Raw genomic sequence first — 22,773 nt, forward strand, 5'->3', positions numbered from 1 at the left:
AATTGCATAGTTACAGTACACCATCAACCTGTGGGGTCTTATCCTAACCAAACCATAAGCGTTTGTCACAGTTGGTAATGCCGAGATCATGGGTTCAACTTTTATTGAACAGAAATACTGATAAATGTATTCTTTGATTTAGTTGTAAATCGCTTTAGATAAAGCATCTGCAACATGGTTTCATTTCCTGTGTTTCCAATGCAGAAAATGTGGTTGTAATGAGGTGAATGGTTGCTTATTTATGGGTTCCAGGACATTCATTGCAGTCTTTTATTAACCTTTATTATTACACAGCACTCTGAAATGCTTGATTTTGATTGATTTCATTACCAAATGATTAAACTACATCTTGGCTTAAAGCCACTAGTGTAGGGTTTGCATCAATGTTTTGTGTCTATGCTTATGTGGCAAGAAGCTGTATAATAAGCAAGTTAATGTACAACTATATAGCTGTTTATCACAAATAAATCCTTTTAGAGCAATTCAGGGCCCCAATAATTTAAGTCAGGGTCCTCCCTGTTGGGATAACAAATGGCTGTCTGTACGTGTTCCTCTATTTAATCCTGTCAATGGCACCCAAAAATGTAAAGGTGAGGCAAAATAACCACTTTACACATGACCTTGCAAGGCCTTTTGTAGACATCTCTCAGGCAAAGCTTGTCTATTTTGATCATACAGCAAAAGTATGTAGTCTGTTGATTTTTAGTTAGAAGCTTGGTTGGCCTCACAGTTCTCGAAGTGCACAAATACTGTAGGTTCGCCAAGATGAATGACCATTTGCACAGGTTAATATAACAATACGCTATGCGAGCACCATCATAAAACATTTGCATAGCTTGTTTTAATGTGTTTGGGAAAATTTGCGGCCATGGTTTGAAAAAATGCCTCAACATGGAAACTTTTACCTAGGTGGTCCCATTCTGTTGATACCAATTGTTTACTAAGCCCTGCTAAGGATCACAGTGCAGGAAGATGGACAAAAAAGACAAAGTGTCTCATTGCATAACCGCACATCAGCATGAGTACGGTACCACACACGCTCGCCCATGATTACCGTCAAATCCTGAATCTGAAATACCACACACAAACACTTCCTCCAAATTGTCATATGGTTTAAAGTCTTCCACACCTAACCACAACTTTCTATCATTCTCATCCTGACATCTACCTGTCTCCTGCCAATCTTCAGTCCTTGCCCTTGGATAGGACTGGGTGTGTGTTTACATGACAGATTGGGCCCCAGTGGGAACCATAATTGCATCATTTTATGGATGCGAGTCAGGAGTGAAGATCCAAGACCTTGGAGAGAGTTTCTCTTCGAAGGAAATATGTCATATGCAATGTGTTAGAATGCTTGACAAATAGAGATTAGTTTAGTACAAGTGAATGTAAAGCATGAAAGAAATCATGGACTTGTTGAAATGTGGGGAATAACACAAACTTCCATTTTGGTTTAATTCTCAAGAACTTGTGGCCATGGAGAACAAATAAAATTGGAGAGCCGATGCACATTTGCTATGATTTTGAGGGTGCCTTATGATCCATAGCTTCTTCTGGGAGTCTCTGAGGGGAATCAGACTGCCTCCGACATGACCACACACACTTCGGCAGTAGTTCTCAATGACTCACATAAATATATGAGGTAACAGAATATGCTGCTAAAGCAGGGCTGTGATAAAAGTAGATGTGTGTTCTGTTAAATAGATTAAACATGGTTCCTGGAAATTCATCAATATGTATCCATATATACACTATATTATCTATTCTTGTCATTATGCTATCTTAACCCATTATCTGTCAGAATAAGTCTATTCTGTGTATGCAATATAATAAGTATGCTTTCCAGCTATCTGAGTTTCACAAATATTTAGTATACAGACTTCTCATGTTTATGCTGAGTGCCGGGTTACACTGTTTATGAAATATAGCCAGGCAAAAGCCCTTTGGGAAAGAGAAAGAAAACCATTCCAAATGAAAAGTAATGATTAATGCCACAGATAGTATATAAACTAAAATACACCGATTGGTTCTTAACAAGGCACGAGCAACTTAGTATTGCGTTACTCTAAGTACATTGAGGTGACTATAGTGATGTGGGTGGTCCTCATTCATTATAATAACGACCATTCAGGCTGATTGATGTTTGGAGGTGGAATATAATAACGTTATCAACCTTTGCTCGTTAAGCATCCAGTAAAGCTTTACAGAAGTCGGCATTAAACATTCTGTGTTGTTGTGGGGGTACCACGCAACGCCTTTATTTGCATGTTTGTAAGTCCATCTGAGAGCAGTACGTCAGAAGTGTTACTCTATGATGTTTGGACATTGGGAAATGCTGGGCTATGAGCCATGTTGACCTCCTTGGCATCTTCTTATTTTGGCATCTTTTTTTCTCTTTGACATATAATTATCCATTTCTGATCCTGATGAAAAAGGCGACACAAACATTATGTATCATCATGGTCACCTGTGTGAAATATAAATTTACCTGGCACTTTTAGATACAGACCCATTGATGTTAATAAAGATTCATGCAGGACTCTAATCTTCTATGAACAAGTCTACTATATATTCGTAAAAAGCATTCAATAATTATTCATACATATACACTACTGGTTTTGGAACACTCACTTGTTCTTTATTTATATTTTTTCACATTACAGAATAATAATAAACTCATCCAAACTATAGCATAACACAAATGTAACTGTGGGAATTATGTTGGTGAATAAGAGCATCCATAGTGCAAAAAATATGCAGCAGTTCAAACAACTTGGTTTTGCAAGTCAATTCAACCTACTATTTTAAGTTTTGTCTTAAAAAAGTTAACAATTTATAAATTCAAGTTAAAATTAACTTTTTTTTTATTAAAGTAACATAAAAATGTGTGTTGATTTGACAAAAATGCTGCAAAATTTGTACAGTGGCAAAAAAAAAAAAATCTGTTGTATGTTATCCTCTGAAGTGCAGTCACCCTTTGCCTAGAAATTGCAAAACCGTACCCGTGTCATTTTATCACGAAGCTTCTTGAAGTTTCATCAGTAGGATGAATTTTAAAGAATATTGAAGGAGTTCACATTTAATCTGCACTGTTAAAAAATCTTTGCTGCCTTAAATGTTTTATTGAATCAGATTTCCAAGTCATGTAAACTTACTATTATTTATCTTGACAAGAGATGAGTTGCTACAACAAAGTTGACTTTTTTTCAACTATATTTTATAAGTTATAACAACTCATCTCTAGTCAAGATAATAGTTGAAATGTCTTGGAAATCTGAGTTGATTCAACAAAAAAATTAAGGCAGCAAAGAATTTTTGCAGTGTTGGCTCTTATTGGCTGCTTCCCTTTCAATACTCCTCATCTATTTTAGTTTTCTAATAGCAGAAAGTAATCTGTTTGGCACATGTATATTTTTGTCTACAAAAGTAATTTTAAGCGTTTAACTATTCACTTTCAGATTAAATTATATTTAAGATCATAGTTAACAATTCAGTCAAGTGTTTCAAAACTTGTGACCAGCAGTATGATTTTAATGTGCATAAATGTGGAGTTTGCATGTTCTCCTTGTGTCAGCATGGGTTTACTTGTTTCCTCTCACAGCTCAAAAACATGCAAGTTTGTGTTAAGATCAACTTAAATAAATATAGGATGCTGGAATGGTGTTAATAAATGAATAAGAATTTTAACTAATAAAGGATGAGGATTAATCCCAGCTGAAAAGCAGCATGTCACACATAATCAATTTAGATCAGATTTGATAGAAATAAGGTAAAGGAGTCTTTTATTTAGTTTTCAATCATGCTATAGACTTTAATAAACATATTGATATTTCCGAGAAGAACCCAAGATAGCCCTACTTTTATTTACAATAAATGATCATATTTCTTCACATATAACAGTAAGAACATTGTAGACAACTTAAATAGCTTTACGGTGTTACTACTTAAATAATAAAAGAAAAGGGTTACTCTATTCACACGACACCTTCCCAGCAGCTCCAATGCAGATTTCACATTAAGTGCTAAAATTATTGAGTAGATTTACAGCATGAATTCCTTACACTTACTGTAAGAAAGAATGTTAAAAATGCACTGTAGAGAACGTAATAAACACATGGGGTTTGCTGTTGGTATACTTATCTTTGGGAGAAACAATTATACTAATAACACTGAATAAACCTAACTATTCTAGAGGTGACAGTAACACTTCAACATCAAATTACTCTTACAAGAAGCACACAAAAAAGGTTGAATTAAACAGAAATATTGATGACTTGGCTGGTTACAAATTAGCCTAAAGCTGATTGACATAATGTACTGTTTTATTTTAATTTCAGACATTTATATTCAGTAAATATAAAAACAGCTTATGATTCTATGAGGCAATATGATGAGTTATGTAAGTAAACAAAAATCGATGACAGCATCATAAAGTATCTTTAGTGACACTGTATTCATTCATGTGTTTTTGAAAAAATAGCCCTAAAATTATAGCTTTAGCATTTTAGAGAAAAGCAAAAGTTGGAAAGAAAAATCTATGTTTAAGTTTTTTTGTGTTTTTTTGATAGAAAGTGTACAACAAGTAGATTCTTATAGACGTCATATTTTCAATGGAACTGTGTTAAGCATGTGTACGTCTTTACGTACTTAATGCAAAATTGCTATTACTCTCCTCTCCCATATATTATTCCTTAAAAAAATAAACCTTCCTCTATCAAATAATGGCAAGTCTAATACGTATCTCAGTACAGTACTATATGAAATGTACACCAGTCACCAGCCTTGTTCCCTTTTTTAAATGACAAAACTGAATATAGTCTGGAGTTTATAAAAAACAAAGCAAAACTGTTGAATGGAACAACAGATCAAGCTTTTTCTTTGTGACAGACAAATCAACATTCAAAGTGATAAAAGATTGTTGCAGTTATTTGTTTAAAATCATCTTACAAGGATCTTTCACGTGAAAAAAAAAAGATTTCTGTGCTTGACATCACACAGATTACGAACTAGATATATAAACATTTTAAACTATAGTAAGATATACAATTCGCAAATGAAAGCAGCGTGCATGGACATGGACAACTATAAGAAAATAATATAGCTGTTACTGTAGCTTTAACCAGAGCAGTATCCTCTTTATGATTTCTCTGCAAACTAGTTCAAAATTTTCATCTCCAACATGTCATGTGTATTAAATTAATGCGATCAAAGTGACTGTGAGAACATTCTTAAAGATTTACATTTCACTTTATGTGATCTAAATGAAACATCAATGGGATACAACCAATATTCAGTTTAGACTTTGGCGGATCTCCATTGATTACTGTATTTCAGCTTTTATATCAAGAAGATCAATGGCATTTTAGCAGATCCGTTTTATAAACTGCATGCACTGTAAACTGGCATCAAGTCCCATCCAATGACTCTCCAGTTATACACAGACCTGCTAGATAGTAGTCTGTTGTGTGGTTTTGATTGCATTTACTAGTCTGGTGTTACCTCCCTTATTCTTTGAGCAACATGTGAATCCCAAGACAGTAACTTATTTATGGTACAATTCAGTTTGGTAACTGTCCATTTGACTTCCCTAAATGAGCTGTTTGTTGATCTTGATGTGCAGCAAGTCCCTAAAATCCCAATTTGTCTTCCGTTTTTAGAGTCCTGTAGTATGAACGGGTGCCCACGTGGGGTCGGACCAAGCGTTCAGGTTTGGTCTCATATGGGGCGTCCAGTCCTTTATGAGTCCTTTGACAGTTATTGTTGCTAGGACAATTGACTTTAAAGTAGACCAGACTTTAGACACCATACCAGCAGTAGAAACTGTGGGTTGCAGCTTGCAGGACAACCTCTATGATACTCTTGACTCCTGCGTGGTACCTCCAGCATGCGACCCCTTTCAGCTATGCGAGGTGAGGTTCTGTTGGCCACTCTGTTATTGTTTTCTATGTGTATTTGTGCATAGGGATGGGTAGTGCAGATGGTGTAGGGGAACTTGAAAATCAAAAGCCTGTGGCTCATGAAACAGAACAGTGGTGGGAGAGGAAGATCAGGTGAGGGGAGGTTGAAGATTCGGGATGGTGAAGGCAAACTCTGAAAGGCCCCCTTAACGTTCGGTCTGCCAACTGCAGAAGAGCGCTGTATCACCCTGAACTGCTCATTATACAATGTAACTGGTGAGGTCCAGCAGGTAAGAGGTCATGTCAATGATGTGCTCCAGTATGCTGTCTTTCTCACCATCTCCTCGTGTCCCACGCTCACCTTTCTCGCACTGTGCCCCAGAGAAACCTTCTTTGCAGAGACACTTGTTGGGCTCCACACAGACCCCACCGTTGCGACAGGCTGGTTCACACTTAGCTGAAAAGTAAAAGCAAAAACTAAAATCAGTTGGAAAACAGAACAAGATTTTGTGCACCCAGTATAATTTCTCTTGCAGGTATCAGCATTACACACATTTCAGATCTAAGACAACAGGAAAGTGTGTGGAGTACTGTTCTGTACCTCGTAAGCAGAAGGTGCCCTCCCAGCCCGGGATGCAGCAACACTTTCCGGTGGGTGTACAATGACCGTTCTTGCATTCACGAGAACAAGCGGTGCTAAGCATCTCTGGATCCTCTACTGGCCTTCTACACTCCTTGGGGACCTGTGGCCTGCGTTACACACATAACATTGATGGTCAATTGAGAGATTACTTACACTCAATGCTAATCGAACACAGCTCGGTCAGTTTAGATGCACCTGGTTGTTTGGGCTACAAATGTAATGCTACTTATAGGATTTATAAGCCCCCAAATCCTTATGAGACCAAAGCAATCAAAAATGTAAACTTTAAGGGTCACTCTGTCCTGTTTTTCCTTCATTCAAAATTTCCACTTTGCCCTTCAGCTAACAAATAAAACACTTGCCAAACATACAAACATGTATTAATCAGAGAAATATTTAGTTTTTGTCAAGATACACAAACATGCATACATATGGAAAACTTGTGTTTAGAAAGAAATTAAGCATCCTATGACAGGGTGACGTCATGCTGTTTTAGCATGGCAATGTCTGGAAACAATAACGCTTTTGTACGCAATGGATTTTGAATGCAAAACATTAGTGTCACACAAAGTGGCTTGTGATGAACCTGTCTGAGGTTCAGCTCTCCAAACATCCTTATACCTCACTAAGCTAAACATACTGCCTAATGAGCCAAACAAATCTCTTCAATGCTGTCTATTAGTGAGCAGCAGGGCTGTTGACATACCCAACAGGCCGGCACACACACATACAGGCACTCACACACACAAACACACTGTAATTGGACTCCAGTGAAGCAGTAACTGTATGGGAAACAGGCTGGAGAGCTCTTGGTGAGTTCACATCCTGTGTTTCTCACTAGACCTGGTGTATGGGAAAGTTAGGTGGCCAATGATTTTGTTTTAAGAGCTTGAGGGTTGTGGAAAGCATGGGGGTGGAAGCTTGCAAATCAGATCGCCGATGAATCTCAAAGTCTCAAACTGTGCTGAAATTGACACAAAAATCTACAAGAAAATAATAAGTCTAAGCCCAAACAGTTCTTCATCAAAATATCGAGGCTGTGCTGAGATACGGATATTCATTTTATAGCTGTTTATACAGTTACCATATGTCAACAATCGACTAATTGGTGTTTATTTTAATTTCTGATAAGAAATCTGTTGATACAGTGGAAGTTAACCATTTAACCATTTAATTATAGCCTTGGGCATGGTACAAAGTATTACTCCACTTGTCCCCATGCAATTACATTACTGACATACCTTCAGTTGCTATCTCATGCTAATATACAAGGCTACAGATACCATATGTCAAATAGTCACAATTAAGATATAACCGGGCATTCCATTATTGACTGATGTTATACAGGCAATACATGTGTGTAGTTCATGAAGGCCTAGGGTAGCAAACGTGTCTATGAGAAAAAGTGGGATGCTGAACCTCTGAGTTGCCCTGACAGCTTCAGTGACTGATGGCAGGGGTAGGGTGGTAACAAGGGAATTCTGGCAGGATGCTCTGGGGGGTCTAGTGGGGGAGCGGTTCCCATGCTCCCTTTTTCTGCTTTCAGCACCCATATCAGGTCTCCCCTTTCTCTTATCCACACTTTGGTTTTTTTTGTTGTTGTGACAGGCTGTTACGTTGTTAAAAAAGAGACAGAAAAGATGAGGGAGAGAAAGAAACAGAGATGGATAGTGGAAAAGAAAGAAAGGGAGGGAGGGAAAGAGACGCTCCCCAGAGGATTGGTTTAACACTGTTAATGATGCCGGGTCAGCGGCGCTACTAAACAGTTTGCATTACTTGCAGGGTGGCCGTGAAAACAACACCTGCTGCCGTGGCACTTGACAAAGACAGCTGGGTCAACAGGCACTGTGGGAATGTATCAACTCTGTGTGGCTACTTGCATAAAACACAGACTGATAAAGGATGCCCCAGCTTATTAGTTTAACACTGACTGTCCTGTGGCTTGCCTGTTTCTGCATGGGAGGTAGAACCTTGTCCAACCACTCTATTTGTGAACCGAAACAGTGTTTGACATAAAATCTTAGTTCTGATCAAATTTTCCCACGTTATTCTGCATTATCTATCTAGCCAGAAACAGATTTGATCACATACATTGGGTAACTGAGGCATCAAAGAGCTTCAGGTATATATCATGTAGTCATGGGCAGCCCTTGATGTTAATTTTTTTTGGGAAAATCTGTTGAATTCTATGGAATAGATTTAGACATGGTAAATTTCTGTAGATGTCCTGTGAAGTACGGTACGTACAGATTTTCTGTTGCTCATTGATAATGATTCTAGTAGTTGAGAGATTTTCTTAAAGAGACAGTTTAATATCTCTTGGCTTAACTCACTGATCGTAAGAAACATCTGAGTTATTTGATGCCAGAGAGAGCACAGGGACGAGTGGGAAGAGCTAAGGGGTGTTCAACTAGCCTGGCAAAAAAGCTTCATCAAGGCTCTCTGTGTGATTCCTCTGTGTTTTTGTCATCTCTCACTTTTGTTAGCAGCTCTTTGTGGTGACATTGTATCAAAAAATTTACTGTGTATTGTAGCAATAGGCTATTCAGAATGACTCCTAAGGGCCTTTGTTAAGGAAAGGAACACAGTTGTGAGTGGGAGATTTAGGACAGACCATGAAATAAAGGAGCCTTTGGGTGAGAGATACGGACTGTGCAACCAGGGATTGTGAGCACTTTATAAAGTGTTTGTACATAAAAGAACATTTCATTGCTCAAAGGTTGCCTTTCATACCTTTCGAGAGTTCTCAGATATGCTTTTTTAAGTATTATCAAATGGAAAACTGACAAAATGAGACAACTGTTGGCATACAGTAAGAATATGTCTAATATATAAACTAATAGTATAAAGCTATATTAATGATGTGGATGGGATATCTAAAAAAAATTGGCCTTAGAATCTCAATGGTTTTATAATTTATTAACTTTGCAAAATAACTTTCTGAGCAGTTTGTGACATTGTTGAGATCTCATTAGAAAATCTTGAGATGCTGTGAGTTTACTAAAGAGCAGGAGACTTCTAGAAGTAGTCTGTGCAAAGATATAACAATAAACACTATGAACAGGAAACAATGCAATGCTGAATATGGCCGCTCTGGTAACGGAAGTCCCGCCTTCCAGTTAAAAGAATCAATCATCATTCAATAAAGACTCACAATTTTCTAAAGGAGGGGCTCTGTACAGAGTTGCATGAGGGGCTTGCAAATCTGTGTGCATTTGCACACTCTAAATTCTGCTGGGTTATTTTTAACCCAGTGCCTGGTAAATATTGGACAGAACACATGTTGGGTTATAAATAAACCCAACCATGAGTTGAAACAACCCAGCACTGCATTGAAACAATTCAGCATAGTTTTATTTATTAGCCCAACATGTGTTCTGACCGATATTTACCCAGCATTGGGTTAAAAATAACCCAGTAGAATTTAGAGTGCAGTAGTTAAAGCAACCTGTTTTTAGTGCAATTTGAGATTTAGAAACCAAGATTGATACAGTTAATGCTAGGTTGAATTGTAGGTTAGAAATATGTTGTTTAAATGTGATTTTAGAGATATCTGTCTTTATTAAATGACCGTATTTTCCTGACTATAAGTCGCTTGGGAGTATAAGTCGCATCAATCAAAAATGCGCCATGAAGATGAAAAAACATATATAAGTCGCAGTGGACAGCAGTTTGTGACACTGACATACGCACACAGAACAGCAGGCTGAATAGGTGTCCATACGTTTACATAATACAAACAGTATATTTATAATAGCATCCTGAACATACCTGGAAGGCTGAATAGGCTAAATGAACAGAACAACCCAATGAGCATCAAGTTCACATGCTCGTCATTCCACATCACTGAATTCATTGAATTACATAAATACAGGAGCAGCATAATAGTGACTGCTGTAGACAGCTCTTGGTTCATATATGTCAAAATTAATTCATACTTACTTACAAGTTGCACCTGACTAGAAGTCGCAGAACCAGCCAAACTATGAAAAAAAGTACCGGAAGTTATGTGCGGACCACAACAGCCGCTTGTTTATGTTGTTACTGCTCAAACGGTCTATAGTCCGCAAAATACTGTACGTAGATATGACTTTCGTTTTGCATGACTGAAATAACTGCCCCAGAGGGATTGCAAACACTGCAATTTAGCTGCACAACCTCTCTAAAGAGACTTAGGTCTATGTTAGCTCTATATTAAATCTCATTGCTAAGGGAAACAACTTAGATATTAGTCACATCTGGATTGTGATTTTTCTGATATTTCCTAGTTTTGATATATCGATGGACCCCAGAAATAAAGATTTGGGGATAATTTGTAATACCACAGAAAAGGGCTCCTAAACCCAGCCAAAAACTCAATAAGTCATGGAAGATACAGGTATATGCCTTCTTTTTAATATATTTTCATGTTCCACTTCACAGGTTGATAAATCCTGTCTGTTTTTGCAGTTTAGCAGTCATTAAAGTAACATATAGAAACACTTTTCAGTGTAGACGCTACAAGAAATTATTTTCTCAGATGTGTTCCTCAAACTTTTATGTTGTCAACACACAGATATCCAAATATATTGTATATGAAACACTTTGCTAAGAAGGGTTAAAGGGTTAACCATTAAATGCATGAATGTTTCTGCAGTCATTATTACATATTCAGGTCTTTAGCGATCCAGAATGTATATCTAAATATATATACATATATATTATATATACATATATATTATAGTATATCTCCCACCCACCTTAAATATGGACTAATATTTTTGGCAAAGTAGCCAAAGAAGTCAAAAGTATTTTTCTTTTAAATAGTTCCTTCCTCTGATTGTTTGTTAATAGCCAATAAACAAAGCTACAGTTGCTCCCTTGTCCAATGTACACTTATACACATTTCAATGTTTTATCATGCCTTATTTATTATTCTGTGTTAGCAGATGCGATGTGCTCCACCTCAAAGTTCTATAAGCTGAAAACACAATGTGGTCAATCAAAATCAAAATATAGTGTGGCCATTTTAAAGTCCTCAGCTCCAGCCAGAACACAAGAGACATTGCAAATGCTACAAGGCGTAGAAGTGCAGGAAAGTTGTAAATGTAAGTCCATGAAATGTAAATGCTGGACCACCCTACTTGACAGTGCTAATCATCTCAGAATTGTCATATCACCTCCTTTATTTGGTAATTAGATCACAAAAACTGACAGGATGTGTAAAACAGTGAACCCAACACCGCAGGTCTGACAGACTAAACAACTCCAATCAATGTTGGAAAGAATTGTTCTTTGGAAAAATGCAGCAATGCCAAAAAACATAAATAAAGTAAGTTGGAGGGGCCTTGTTTAGGAACCTCATGGAAACATCTGTGGTAATTAATAGCATTAGACTTGGGTGGCACTGTCGTCACCTGGGTATACAGTGCCTTGCAAAAGTATTCAAACTCTCAAACAATTCTCTCTCAATTCTTACTGTGTTACAAATCTTACATTTAAATCTGGTTCCTGGCAATATTTACAAAGCAATCACATGCAAACTTAATGTCATTACAGTAAAAATACGTTTTTGACAATAAACTAGTCCTTAATTTTATATTTTCAAAAGCCACCTTTTGTAAGCAATCTTGGGCCTATTCTTCCAGAAATATTTGATCCAGGTTCTGCAGGTCACATGACACTATCAGCAGACTTTTTAAAATACTGCTTCATCTTCTCATTTGGTTTGAGAAAAGCACTTTGACTGTGCCATTGCGCACACTGAACCACTCCAGTCTTATTACACTATGTCCTTTAACCAAATGTTTTTTGGTTTAACCTACTCTGCTGGCCTAAACACTATCTGAATCACTGATTTTCATTTTAATATATTTTTCCATGAATGTGTATTAAATGAATCCCATAATAGTCTATAATCCTATTTTCATAGCTTTTATCTTGGTTGAGCTGCTTCAAGTAGTGTGTATTTATGATAGAGCAATTATCCAATCATATTTCAGCCAGTGGTTGCCAGGGTCAAAGAAATCTGCCTAGGCCTCAGTGGCGGCCGGTGACTTCTTTTTCGAGGGCGCACAATGAAGCTCGTCACAACATGCATGTAGACCATCATGTGTGTGGTTCGTCATCTTCAAAATATGTGTTTTGTGCGTCAAGTGAACCTATGTGCATCAGGTGTCATGTCAAAATGGGGGTTTAATAAAGGGTTTATGATAAAAGAGACGCTCACATTTGCCATATACTCGCATAATCTTATGCGTAATCAGAATTTGACGCGTGTGCAGCAGGCACTTATTTTGACAAGACACATGATGCACATGGTTCACATGATGCAACAAACACATATTTTGAAAACATGAGCAACACACATGACACTTCTAACACATATTTTGAATTCGTGCCCCTCAGAAGAGCAGTCACCAGCCGCCACTGCTGCGCCTTCAGAACGAACAGTGCGGGCGCCTTTAGCTTAAGATAAATGGCAACGCATTACGCATTGAGCTCGTTTACATGCACACCAATAATGCGATTATTTCCAATAATGCGAGTAAGGACTTAATCGCAGTAAGATGTTTACATGACTGGAGCTCACCTCTTCACTCCGGTTTACATGCAGTTTTTATTTTCGGATTATTTACACATAGCCCAATGCAGAGCACAAATGATGACCACAAATATATGGTCCACTGTTTTAATTTACTTATGTTAAATGACAAACACGTTGTTATGGATGAATTTCATTATCCGGTGCCGTGATGAAGAAATATTATGACAGTGCCTGTAAAGGGCGTTCATATTAAAACGATATAAATATATAGTTTCAAAATAGTTTTATATTAAAGATAATAGCAGAGTTCACACAACAACTATAACGATAGCGATTTTGGCACATGATGAACGATAAACCATTGATAGCCAATCAAATCTATTTTAACTTGAAGTGCACGCGCACTTAAATGCAGTAGAAAAGCTCATTCATTGCTGAGGTCTATAATATAAAATTACCTCAGTTATCCAATGCTGATGCAGTTGCTGTGAAATTCAATACTTAATGCTTTTTCTACCACACTGACTACACCAAAAGATAAGATATTATTTGACAAACTACTACATTCATTGTTTAGTTACGCAAAACGCAGCGAGTTGAGGACATCTGCTGGTTTACCGCTGTGTAAATGCAAAAACAGCATATTTACATATTCAGTGACATGTAAACAATTGCAAAAAAGTTGTTATTACAAGAAATATCCAATATTAGGTAATGCCGCGCTCGTTGAGCGAATTAGCATTAGCATTATGATGTGGTCACTAATATATTTATCGTTATAATGTCCCTTAAAGGTTTTATACACTGCTGTCGTGTTATTTGAGCTGTTTCTGAATGAAGGCAGACTGCTGACAGCGAGTTGTTTTGGCAGAGTTCATGTAAAACTTCCTAATGTAAAGTTTAAAACGAATTTGTGCTTAAGGTGCGTGACTAAAACACACGCGCACTTCAGTTGGTGTGGTATAAATGCAATTAAAGCGTTTACATGGACGCATACTGCGATTATAAACGGCGTATGCCACCTCTTTTAATGCGGTTATACTTACTGCGATTATGAGCTTAATCGCATTATGTTTATCGAATTATTGTGTTTACATGAGGTAAAGTATAATCGCAGTATTGCCAAAATCCCATTATAATCACATTATTTTTTAAGAACCATTTATGCAATTTCTTTTGTAAAAAAAAACCCTGTTTGCCTTCATTTCAAATACCATCCAAATAAGTTTCTGTATTTTATTCACTTTATATATTATATATTATGCATCTCGTTTTGTAGTGTTTTTTTAAATAAAATATAATTTTACTGTTATTCCTTGAGGTGTAAAATGCAGTAATTTCTATTTTACTTTACAATTTAACAGTTGACTTCTTTCTATTGCCCTGACATTATAATGACAGTATTACGAGATGAATTAATTGAAGTATGACAGCACTGAAGGCCTAGGTGTGAAATGCACAGCCCACCACTGTTCATTTGTTTTCATTGTAACAAGATGTCCAGTCTCTACTGCTAGAACATGACATCCCAGCAAATAACCAGCATAATTCACTGTAGGTATAGTGTACTTTGAGATGTGGGCAGTGTTAGATTTGCCACATATGCTGCTTTAAATCTTGGTTTTATCTGAACGCAATAGGTATTGTAAGTACTGTATACGTTATAGTATGTACCTTGTACATATATGGTAAATATGTTGTACTTACGGACACATGTATGGTACTTACTTTTGAGTACATGGTAATTAAATTGTATCATTACTGTACTTATGAGTGGTACATAATTGGTAGTTAGTATGTAACTCTAGATAAGTAATGAGTAATACCAGATACATACTTATATTGTAGGTATACTGTAACTAACAAGAAACACTACTGTACTTACAAATGAATGTACATTATAAGTATTTAGTACTGGATTAATTGTGTTTGTATACTGTAACTAACGAGAAACATTACTGTGCTACAGTAGTGTTTCTCATGAGTTACAGTATACATACACTATATGTACCAGTCATTAACTTACACTAGCCTCTATGTACTACACACATACCATGTACATACAATTTGTAAAAACAGTAGTGTTTCTTATTAGTTACAGTAAACATACATTATAAGTACCTGTTATTAAACTACACTTGCTGGTAAGTACTAAATACTTATATTGTACATTCATTTGTAAGTACAGTAGTGTTTCTGATTAGTTACACTATACATACACTATAAGTATGTATCTGATATTACCCATTTATTATCTAGAGTTACATAATAACTACCAAGTTACCACTGGTAAGTATAATAATGATACCATTTAATTAACATGTAGATACTCAAAAGTAAGTTCCACACATTTGTCTGTAAGTACAACATAAATACCATATACTGTACGTACAAGACACGTACTGTAAAATATTAAGCTACCCTTTATACTGAAGTTTCAAATCACTTCACCTTATAATTGAGGATAATTTATATAGTCCCTTTGTCTGCGAAGGTCCTATAAAAAGATATTGTATGGGGAAGAAAGAACGAAAACAAGTTTCATGAGCGATTGGTTTGAATTAAAATCTTGACAGATCTGCCCGTCTGTGCCTATTGTAGTGATTTTTATCTGATCTATTAAAAATGCAAGGATTTTTGCACATGTTATGTGAGAATTCCTATGCTCATTTCTAATAGATGATATTTCTTACATGCACTTGGCTTGGTGAGGGTGACATATTTTTAAGATGTACCGTAAAATGGCTTTTAGTGGTACAAAACATGCGGGTTAAATTACTCTGAAATAGGCTCACGAGCACTCATAAATGATGAAATCCTTTAAGCAACCTCATTCATGTGTTGAATTTCTCACCATGAACTCTATGAACACGTGCACTTGTATGTCAATGGAATAAATTCTGTTCTGCAGCAGATTCGCCAACATGTGAATGCACTCAAGGTTCTCAAGGAAAACATTTCCTCTGTTAAAGACAGGTGCGCAAGTCCTGTCAAAGCAAGAAAAACACACAACCGACCACACAGGCTCCCTAGTTAACCGGTGCTGTCCGAGCCACCTTGACTGTGTTGGTGTTAGAAACACGTTACACTAACATTTGGAAATGGTATGCTTACTCTCCAATTATGGTTGAGGTTTGTGTTGGCTAAGACAGGCAGTTGTGTGACGACTTGTTTAAGCTAGCGAAAGTCTTCGTGCATGTACGTGCGAGAGAAAGATAGAACCGTGTTCCAGCTCCGACTCTCTGAGAACCATCTTGTCTCTCTTGGTATGAACTGACCACAGATGTTCAAGTCATAGCACGTTAGGCGATCACCGCGGGGTTTGTAAAGCAGAATAAAAATGGAATTAATTATGTGAGTTTCAATATTAGCATTGCTTAGCGGTAACGTCATAAATTTCACATGAAAAGAGCAATGGAGACCGAACAACTGAGAGACAAGATGATTGTTGCATAAATCCTATTGTATACAATAATTTGTTCTGTATATATGGAGCTCAATGTACCTCTTGGGGTCCACCAACTTGTAGAGCTTTCCACTGTGTGATTGTGTTGCCATGCTTTTGCTTGATGCAAGAATGTAGACCTCACCTGCAGAGAAAAAAATACACATAGGTCTTTGAGGGATTTCATCCTCTCTAAACTTACTTCTTGTTGCACTTGACACTGGTGCATGAGAGGGTTTCATAAGGGGGTCATTAAAACCTCATGCAAGTAATTTAATGAGGAGCAAGCCTGCAGTACTGTGTGCAGATTGTAAACATGTGTCAGAAGACTGCCATGTGGGTCTCCAATGCAGCCTTCCAATGAATCCCTTTTACAAATCAGCAACAAATGCTATCTCTCCCTCACAGAGGCCCAATCTTGGCACGTTGCGAGATTTATTCCCTGTCTCACTTGACCTGGTGTTTGGGTTCGAGAGTTTATTTTCCCTGTGATGCACTGAGCTGTGGGGATATTACGTGGTTGCAGAGATTGTATCTTAGCAGTGAGTGGCATTACTTTGTCAGAGGGGTTGGCATGCAGTTTAAACAAACTAACCCATAACCATGCCAGTGAGCCAACAATCAGTTGTTACCAATGATAAGTATGTAAGTAGGGAAACAGAGAAGACTCTAGATATAAACTCTATGTGCTGACAAATTGAGCTAACCTTTGATATCCAGTCAGTGGTAAAATGGGGAAATAATTTGTCAGAAATATGGTTTCATGCTGAAATATTCCTTGGAGGAAAGATATTTTGGGAGTGGGAGTTGGTAAAGGAATTGATTTTCCATTTTGACCTTGGTGATCTTTTCTGTTCTCTATCATTCTGATGAATATTGAATTTGAGAGGCAATTTAGTTCTCCCTGTGACATCATGGTATGGTATATATTAGTAAAACGATCGTTTCAACATCAGATTATGTCTTAACCAAACAGATCGCTTGTTTTTTGCCAAAGTATTAGTTCTTATTGAGAAATCTGTGTATATCAATTCTTTTTGTGTCATATCAGTTTTAAACAAACTATGACAACGATACGAATAAAGCCTCTCTGAATTTGCTGTGAAATGAACACCATGGGTGTCTCACTAAAGTTTTTGGAGAGTTCACTAACCTAATTCATCTTCGCCAAACCCCAGGATGTGGCCTACCAGTGAGGAACCACAGGAACTGCTGCTACCAAGACAAAGAGGTTTCTCCTGCCACAACCTGTCTTCTGAAGGTCTCTGGAGAATTCTGAAGTTCCTGAAACAATCATGCAATCGGGATAAATACACCACGTTTCATATTGGTGACAATTTATTTGTGTCCTTCTTAACGACTTGAACAATGAATAATTAAAGAAAGAGAGGATGAATTTCCAACTTACGCAACATGTGAAAACACATACTGGGCCGGGTTTCCCAAAAACATCGTAAGGCTAAGTAGATCGTAAAAACGATCGTACGAATCATCTTAGAATTACGGGCTGTTTCCCAAAAGCTTCGTAACTTAAGTTGCACTTGAAAATCATCGTAGATCTACGAGTGCTCTGGAGTAATCGTTCATTCATAAGGGCATCGTAAGACAACAGAGTTACAAGGTCACCTACAGGACAACCAGCAAATTGCACTCCTGCAATGACGATAATGTAATGTTTTAAATGTTTATTTATTTATTGGGTTCTTCTTTGTTTATTTTATATTAAATACTGTATATAATATAATATATTTAAAATTCAAATGAGAAATCAAATTTAAATGACTAAACATAAATTAATAAAGAAGGAAAACGTATTTTGTTGTTAAAAGTTTTTTGTATTTTGGTAAAAGTTGGTATAGCAAATAGATAAATGGTTCATACCGATTGCTGCTATAATTCATCTAAACATTGTTTTGAAGGAAAATGGCATCTAATTAAAGAAACCAAAAAAAATTTACGGTACAATGCAATAATCCATAATAATAAATAAACATAGATAATAAACAACAAATTATAATAATAATCTAAACTATAATAGAAACGCATAAGGCATTTCGCAGTGGGACGAGTCCTAACTAAATACGGAAAAGAATATTTAATAAATTATTAAAACATTTAAAAAAGTCATTGAACAATAATGAAAATATATTATAAAAAATATAAGTGCACATCAGCTGAAGATCATTAGCCTAAACAAGCTTCTGCTACAAATTCGAGTCATTCAATTGGTGACATTTCAGCACTTGACAAACGGATAGCGACTCTTCACTAGCACTTAAAACCCAGCTGCGAGCGATCGTTTTATGTGCATTTTGGGAAACACACGTAAATGAACAACGAATGTTCGTTAGGTAGCTCGTAGAAAGCGCTTTTAAGTGCTAAGTTCAATCGTTATTGGGAAACCCAGCCCTGGCCTGTTGTGTATGGTGGACGTGTGTGTGTTGGCACAATCAAAACATAAGAAAGACTGTAGTTTCAATCAAATGGAAGCTAAATATCTAATTTTATGTTTCTTTGAAACAAAAGCTTTCTTTCTCTGACTGTGTTTAACTGAAGACAGTAATAAATGGCACAAAAGGAGGCATTTTTCAAGTAGTGTTTTGAAAATTAAATATCATATAACAATAAAGTTATAGAACATACCCATTTCTGTCTCCAAATACATAACTTCCATAAAGTCGTCTTGACTGACATCCCCTGTAGATGAAACCACCAACTGGTGTGGCACCTTCATTTGACCCCAGGTCAAACATAGATGGCTCATTTTCTATAAGGAAACAAACACACCATTAACTTACCAATAACTTAAAATCAAAAAACAATGTAACTCAGCTGGATCAGGTAAGCAAAGATGAACAAATCCTTTTATTATTTAGCATTATTATTTCATTGTAAAAATAATCCATTTGGTTTTAACTTAAAGATATTAAAAAATCAAAGTCCACATACGCCTGAGGTTGTTAATTTTACAGTACACGTTAATTTTTACAGTATGAATACTTAATTTAATAATTTAATGTTATGCGTTTGACAAACTGAATGCCTCTTTTATCACTTCAATCATCATCCTATAGTGCATGTGTTGTACAATGACGCAATGTTGATTTATCCCTATAATAACAATTCTCTTTGTTTGTGTAAGAGATATCCACAGTCTGTCAAGAGACCATTAGCTTTTCATACAGGGTGAGTTTAATTAGCTTCTCCCTAGACGGTTATAAACACTATGTAAACTTAACATGGAGGACCGTGTTCGTTTCACTAAATGTCCTCATTAACATTCCATTTGAGCGCTGTTAAAATCACATTATATCTTTTCAAATTAAGAAATGGACAAGAGTGAAATGGAGAAAGGGTGAGGTAATCCCACAATTACAAATGAGTGCATGTGTAAATGTGTGTAAGTTTGTATGTCTACAAAGATTACAATGGTTTAGAGAATGGCGAGTATTATAAAGTTACAGTCTAAGGCCCGTAAAACAATAAAATGTGATTTAATCAACTAACTCACTCACCGTGGTGTTGCTTTAACGTCTTAAATGGCCTGGTGTTTGGAGTAATTGGTAATTGTTTTGGGGTTTAAATGCATTGGCTGGGAGAGAGACATCTTTGTTTGCTGCCAATGTGTATGAGGGTGTATAAGAAAGCTAATTCATCACTAAGACCATAGAAAATTATATTTATTGACTTCTGGTAGTGATTTAGGGTCTCAGTTGTCACAGCTAAGCGACGGACTGCCATGATGGTCGTTTTGAGTTTCAATAATGCACTAAATGACCATATAAATACTCTTGGACAGTGCTAAATTTAACTTCCACTAAGAATAACAAGTTTATATGGGAGGATATTTTTTTGTAATAGTATGCCTAAATACAGCATTAAATGAAATGTAAAATGTTTTTTATTGTTGTTGTTCTGTTTTAGCCTAAAAGCTTAACATTAATTCATGATGCATACAGTAGACTGACATAATAATTTATGCTTTCTGAAATGCAATACAAGGACTCTTGAGTTGTTATCTGGCTGAAACAACTGCTTGGCTGGTTCAATAGCCTTTTTGCTTGTTCACTAATCCATCATGTTTTGAGTAATCTCCTAACAGACATACCATAGTCTTTCCCTTTGATAATCTGCAGGATCCTGCCTGTGGTTGTATTTTTGCCCACGGTATCCGTGCACAGGATCAGTAGACTTCCATTGATGTCCATGCGGAGCTTATCCACTGTACACCTACAACAGGAAGGAATTGAGCGGTTTTACAACGGAGTTTGGAAATGCAACTTGGAAATTTCATGATGATGAAAGTACTTTTAAAAAATGGGTCCCTACCTCCCTGGATCATGCAGTCCATGTGCAAATATTTCTGGGGGCTGGTTGGTGCTGTTAAAATAGGGATTGTTTCTGGGTATGGAGTAGGGAGTGTTACAGCAATCTGTATCAACGTCCACTCTAAGGGCAGAACCTGTGAAATCACTGAAACACAGAAAAACATTTCTTAAATACCTCTGACACCTAAATGTTAATTTAAATCAATTTCTGTATTGACCCATATCTTAAATTGCTGTGAAAAGCTTTAATTACTCTTTACTAGGCATGATCTTTTGTGATAGCCTTCCCCATGAATGTTGTTTTTACATTATATAAGGTAAGCAGTCACAAACCTGCATACCATAAATGCAAGGTATATATTTACAACATTTTAAAGATGTGATGACTGGAATTCACCTGCAATTTATATGAAAAAGTCTCTGTTTTCTGAATACAGTTCAACCATTTAGTTAAAATCTGCCTTAAATACTGTGTTGACCCTTGATTGAATGTATGATAGTGTGGTTGTGCTGTTTCCAATTTTATTGTACATTCAACAGTTAGTCAGTGCAAAAATGTGCTGATACTGGAACAGAAGTTTTGTTTGGAGGACAGAATACCCAAAATTTGAGGTGAATGGGCAAATGGTATGGGATTATTTGTGTGTCAATAAAAATGAATGCAAATCCTAAAGACATGAACAAAGATGTAAAATAAAAACGAATAAAAATAAAAACTCAAAGACATGGATTTTAAATAAACTGCATTCTTTCCATTTGTTTTTAACTGTTTAAGCATCTTTTTAGCAAATCAAGATTTATTCATTCATTGCCAAAGTTTTCATTTACAATTCGCAACTTTACGTTAAAGCAATAAGCCCCAAGAAGCAGTGGGTTACCAGTGCATTTTATAACAGCTAAGGGGCGTTGTTAGGCACGACGTGAAGCAGAATGCCTAAACCCCCTTAGCTGTTATAAAATGCACTGTTACCCCACTGCTTTGCGGAGGTTATTGCGTTTATAATATGGTTACTTCGTATGCATAACGTTAGCAGGATTTTATAAAATGAAACACAAATAAGTTGTAATTATATTAGTACAAATAAAATATATTAGTACAAACAAAGTATTTCCTCAGAATCAAGTGTGACTGAAACAGAGTGCAGTTCCCAACCAACACAGACGTAGCAAAGACACAATGAAAATATGATTTAAGACTGTGGTGTTTATTTTTATAAATCACCATTCATCTAATTTATACATTAACATTTATATTGTGGAACTGTTGAAGTGATGATCAAATATGCTTGGAAGCATGCTTAGCGTTAACTCTTTCCCCATCAGCTTTGCCACCCAGTTTTAGTTTAATGTCTTGCAGAAAAATTATCTTCTTTAACTCATTCACACATTGACGAGTTATCTCGTCATTTATGAGTTCATATTTAACTAATAAATATGCCTTTTTGGACGAATTTCAAAGTGAAAGTGTAATTATCCACTAGATGGCACCAGAACGAATTTATCAAAAACAGAAATTAAAAAGATTTAATGATTGATTTTAACTGCCTTTATGTTTGATAGTCATTCTGAGTCTGATCTCTAACATAAATTCCTTTACAAAAACGCAATTTTTAAAGCTTTTTGCTCAAAATGTTGTATTTTTGAAGAGAAATATCGATATTTCAGTGGTTAAATTAAGTAGAAAAAGTACATTTATAATGAAAGGTTTTTTCCCCATTTTGTTTGTTTTTTGTTTGTTTATTGTTTGTTTGAAAGGAGAGGGTGTGTTCTTTAATTTGATATAATTTGTATGTATATATATTTATAGAAAATGATTTTTCCTGCAAGGAATTTTGTGAAAATTTTGTTAAAATCACAAAAATGCAGGTGGGCAACTTTTCTCAAAAAGGCTGGCGGTGAATGAGTTAAATAAACATAAAATATCAAATGAAAGA

At 36.2% G+C, this 22,773-nt stretch overlaps 1 protein-coding gene across 1 annotated transcript in view; it reads right to left on the minus strand.

Annotated features, from left to right (window-relative positions):
* Positions 1-3,780: 3,780 nt before the first annotated feature.
* Positions 3,781-22,773, minus strand: part of hhip (hedgehog interacting protein) — a 37,163-nt gene continuing 18,170 nt past the window's right edge. The window contains exons 7-13 of the mRNA XM_055205129.2: positions 20,841-20,984; positions 20,620-20,741; positions 19,155-19,278; positions 17,665-17,795; positions 16,572-16,656; positions 6,499-6,647; positions 3,781-6,354 (exon numbers count right to left, since the gene is read on the minus strand). Coding sequence (XP_055061104.2) covers positions 6,158-6,354; positions 6,499-6,647; positions 16,572-16,656; positions 17,665-17,795; positions 19,155-19,278; positions 20,620-20,741; positions 20,841-20,984 — 952 coding nt within the window. The 3' untranslated portion in view covers positions 3,781-6,157. The remainder of the gene's footprint in view (positions 6,355-6,498; positions 6,648-16,571; positions 16,657-17,664; positions 17,796-19,154; positions 19,279-20,619; positions 20,742-20,840; positions 20,985-22,773) is intronic.

This window comes from Misgurnus anguillicaudatus, chromosome 3 (genome assembly GCF_027580225.2).
Source record: "Misgurnus anguillicaudatus chromosome 3, ASM2758022v2, whole genome shotgun sequence".
Classification (NCBI taxonomy): Eukaryota; Metazoa; Chordata; class Actinopteri; order Cypriniformes; family Cobitidae; genus Misgurnus; species Misgurnus anguillicaudatus.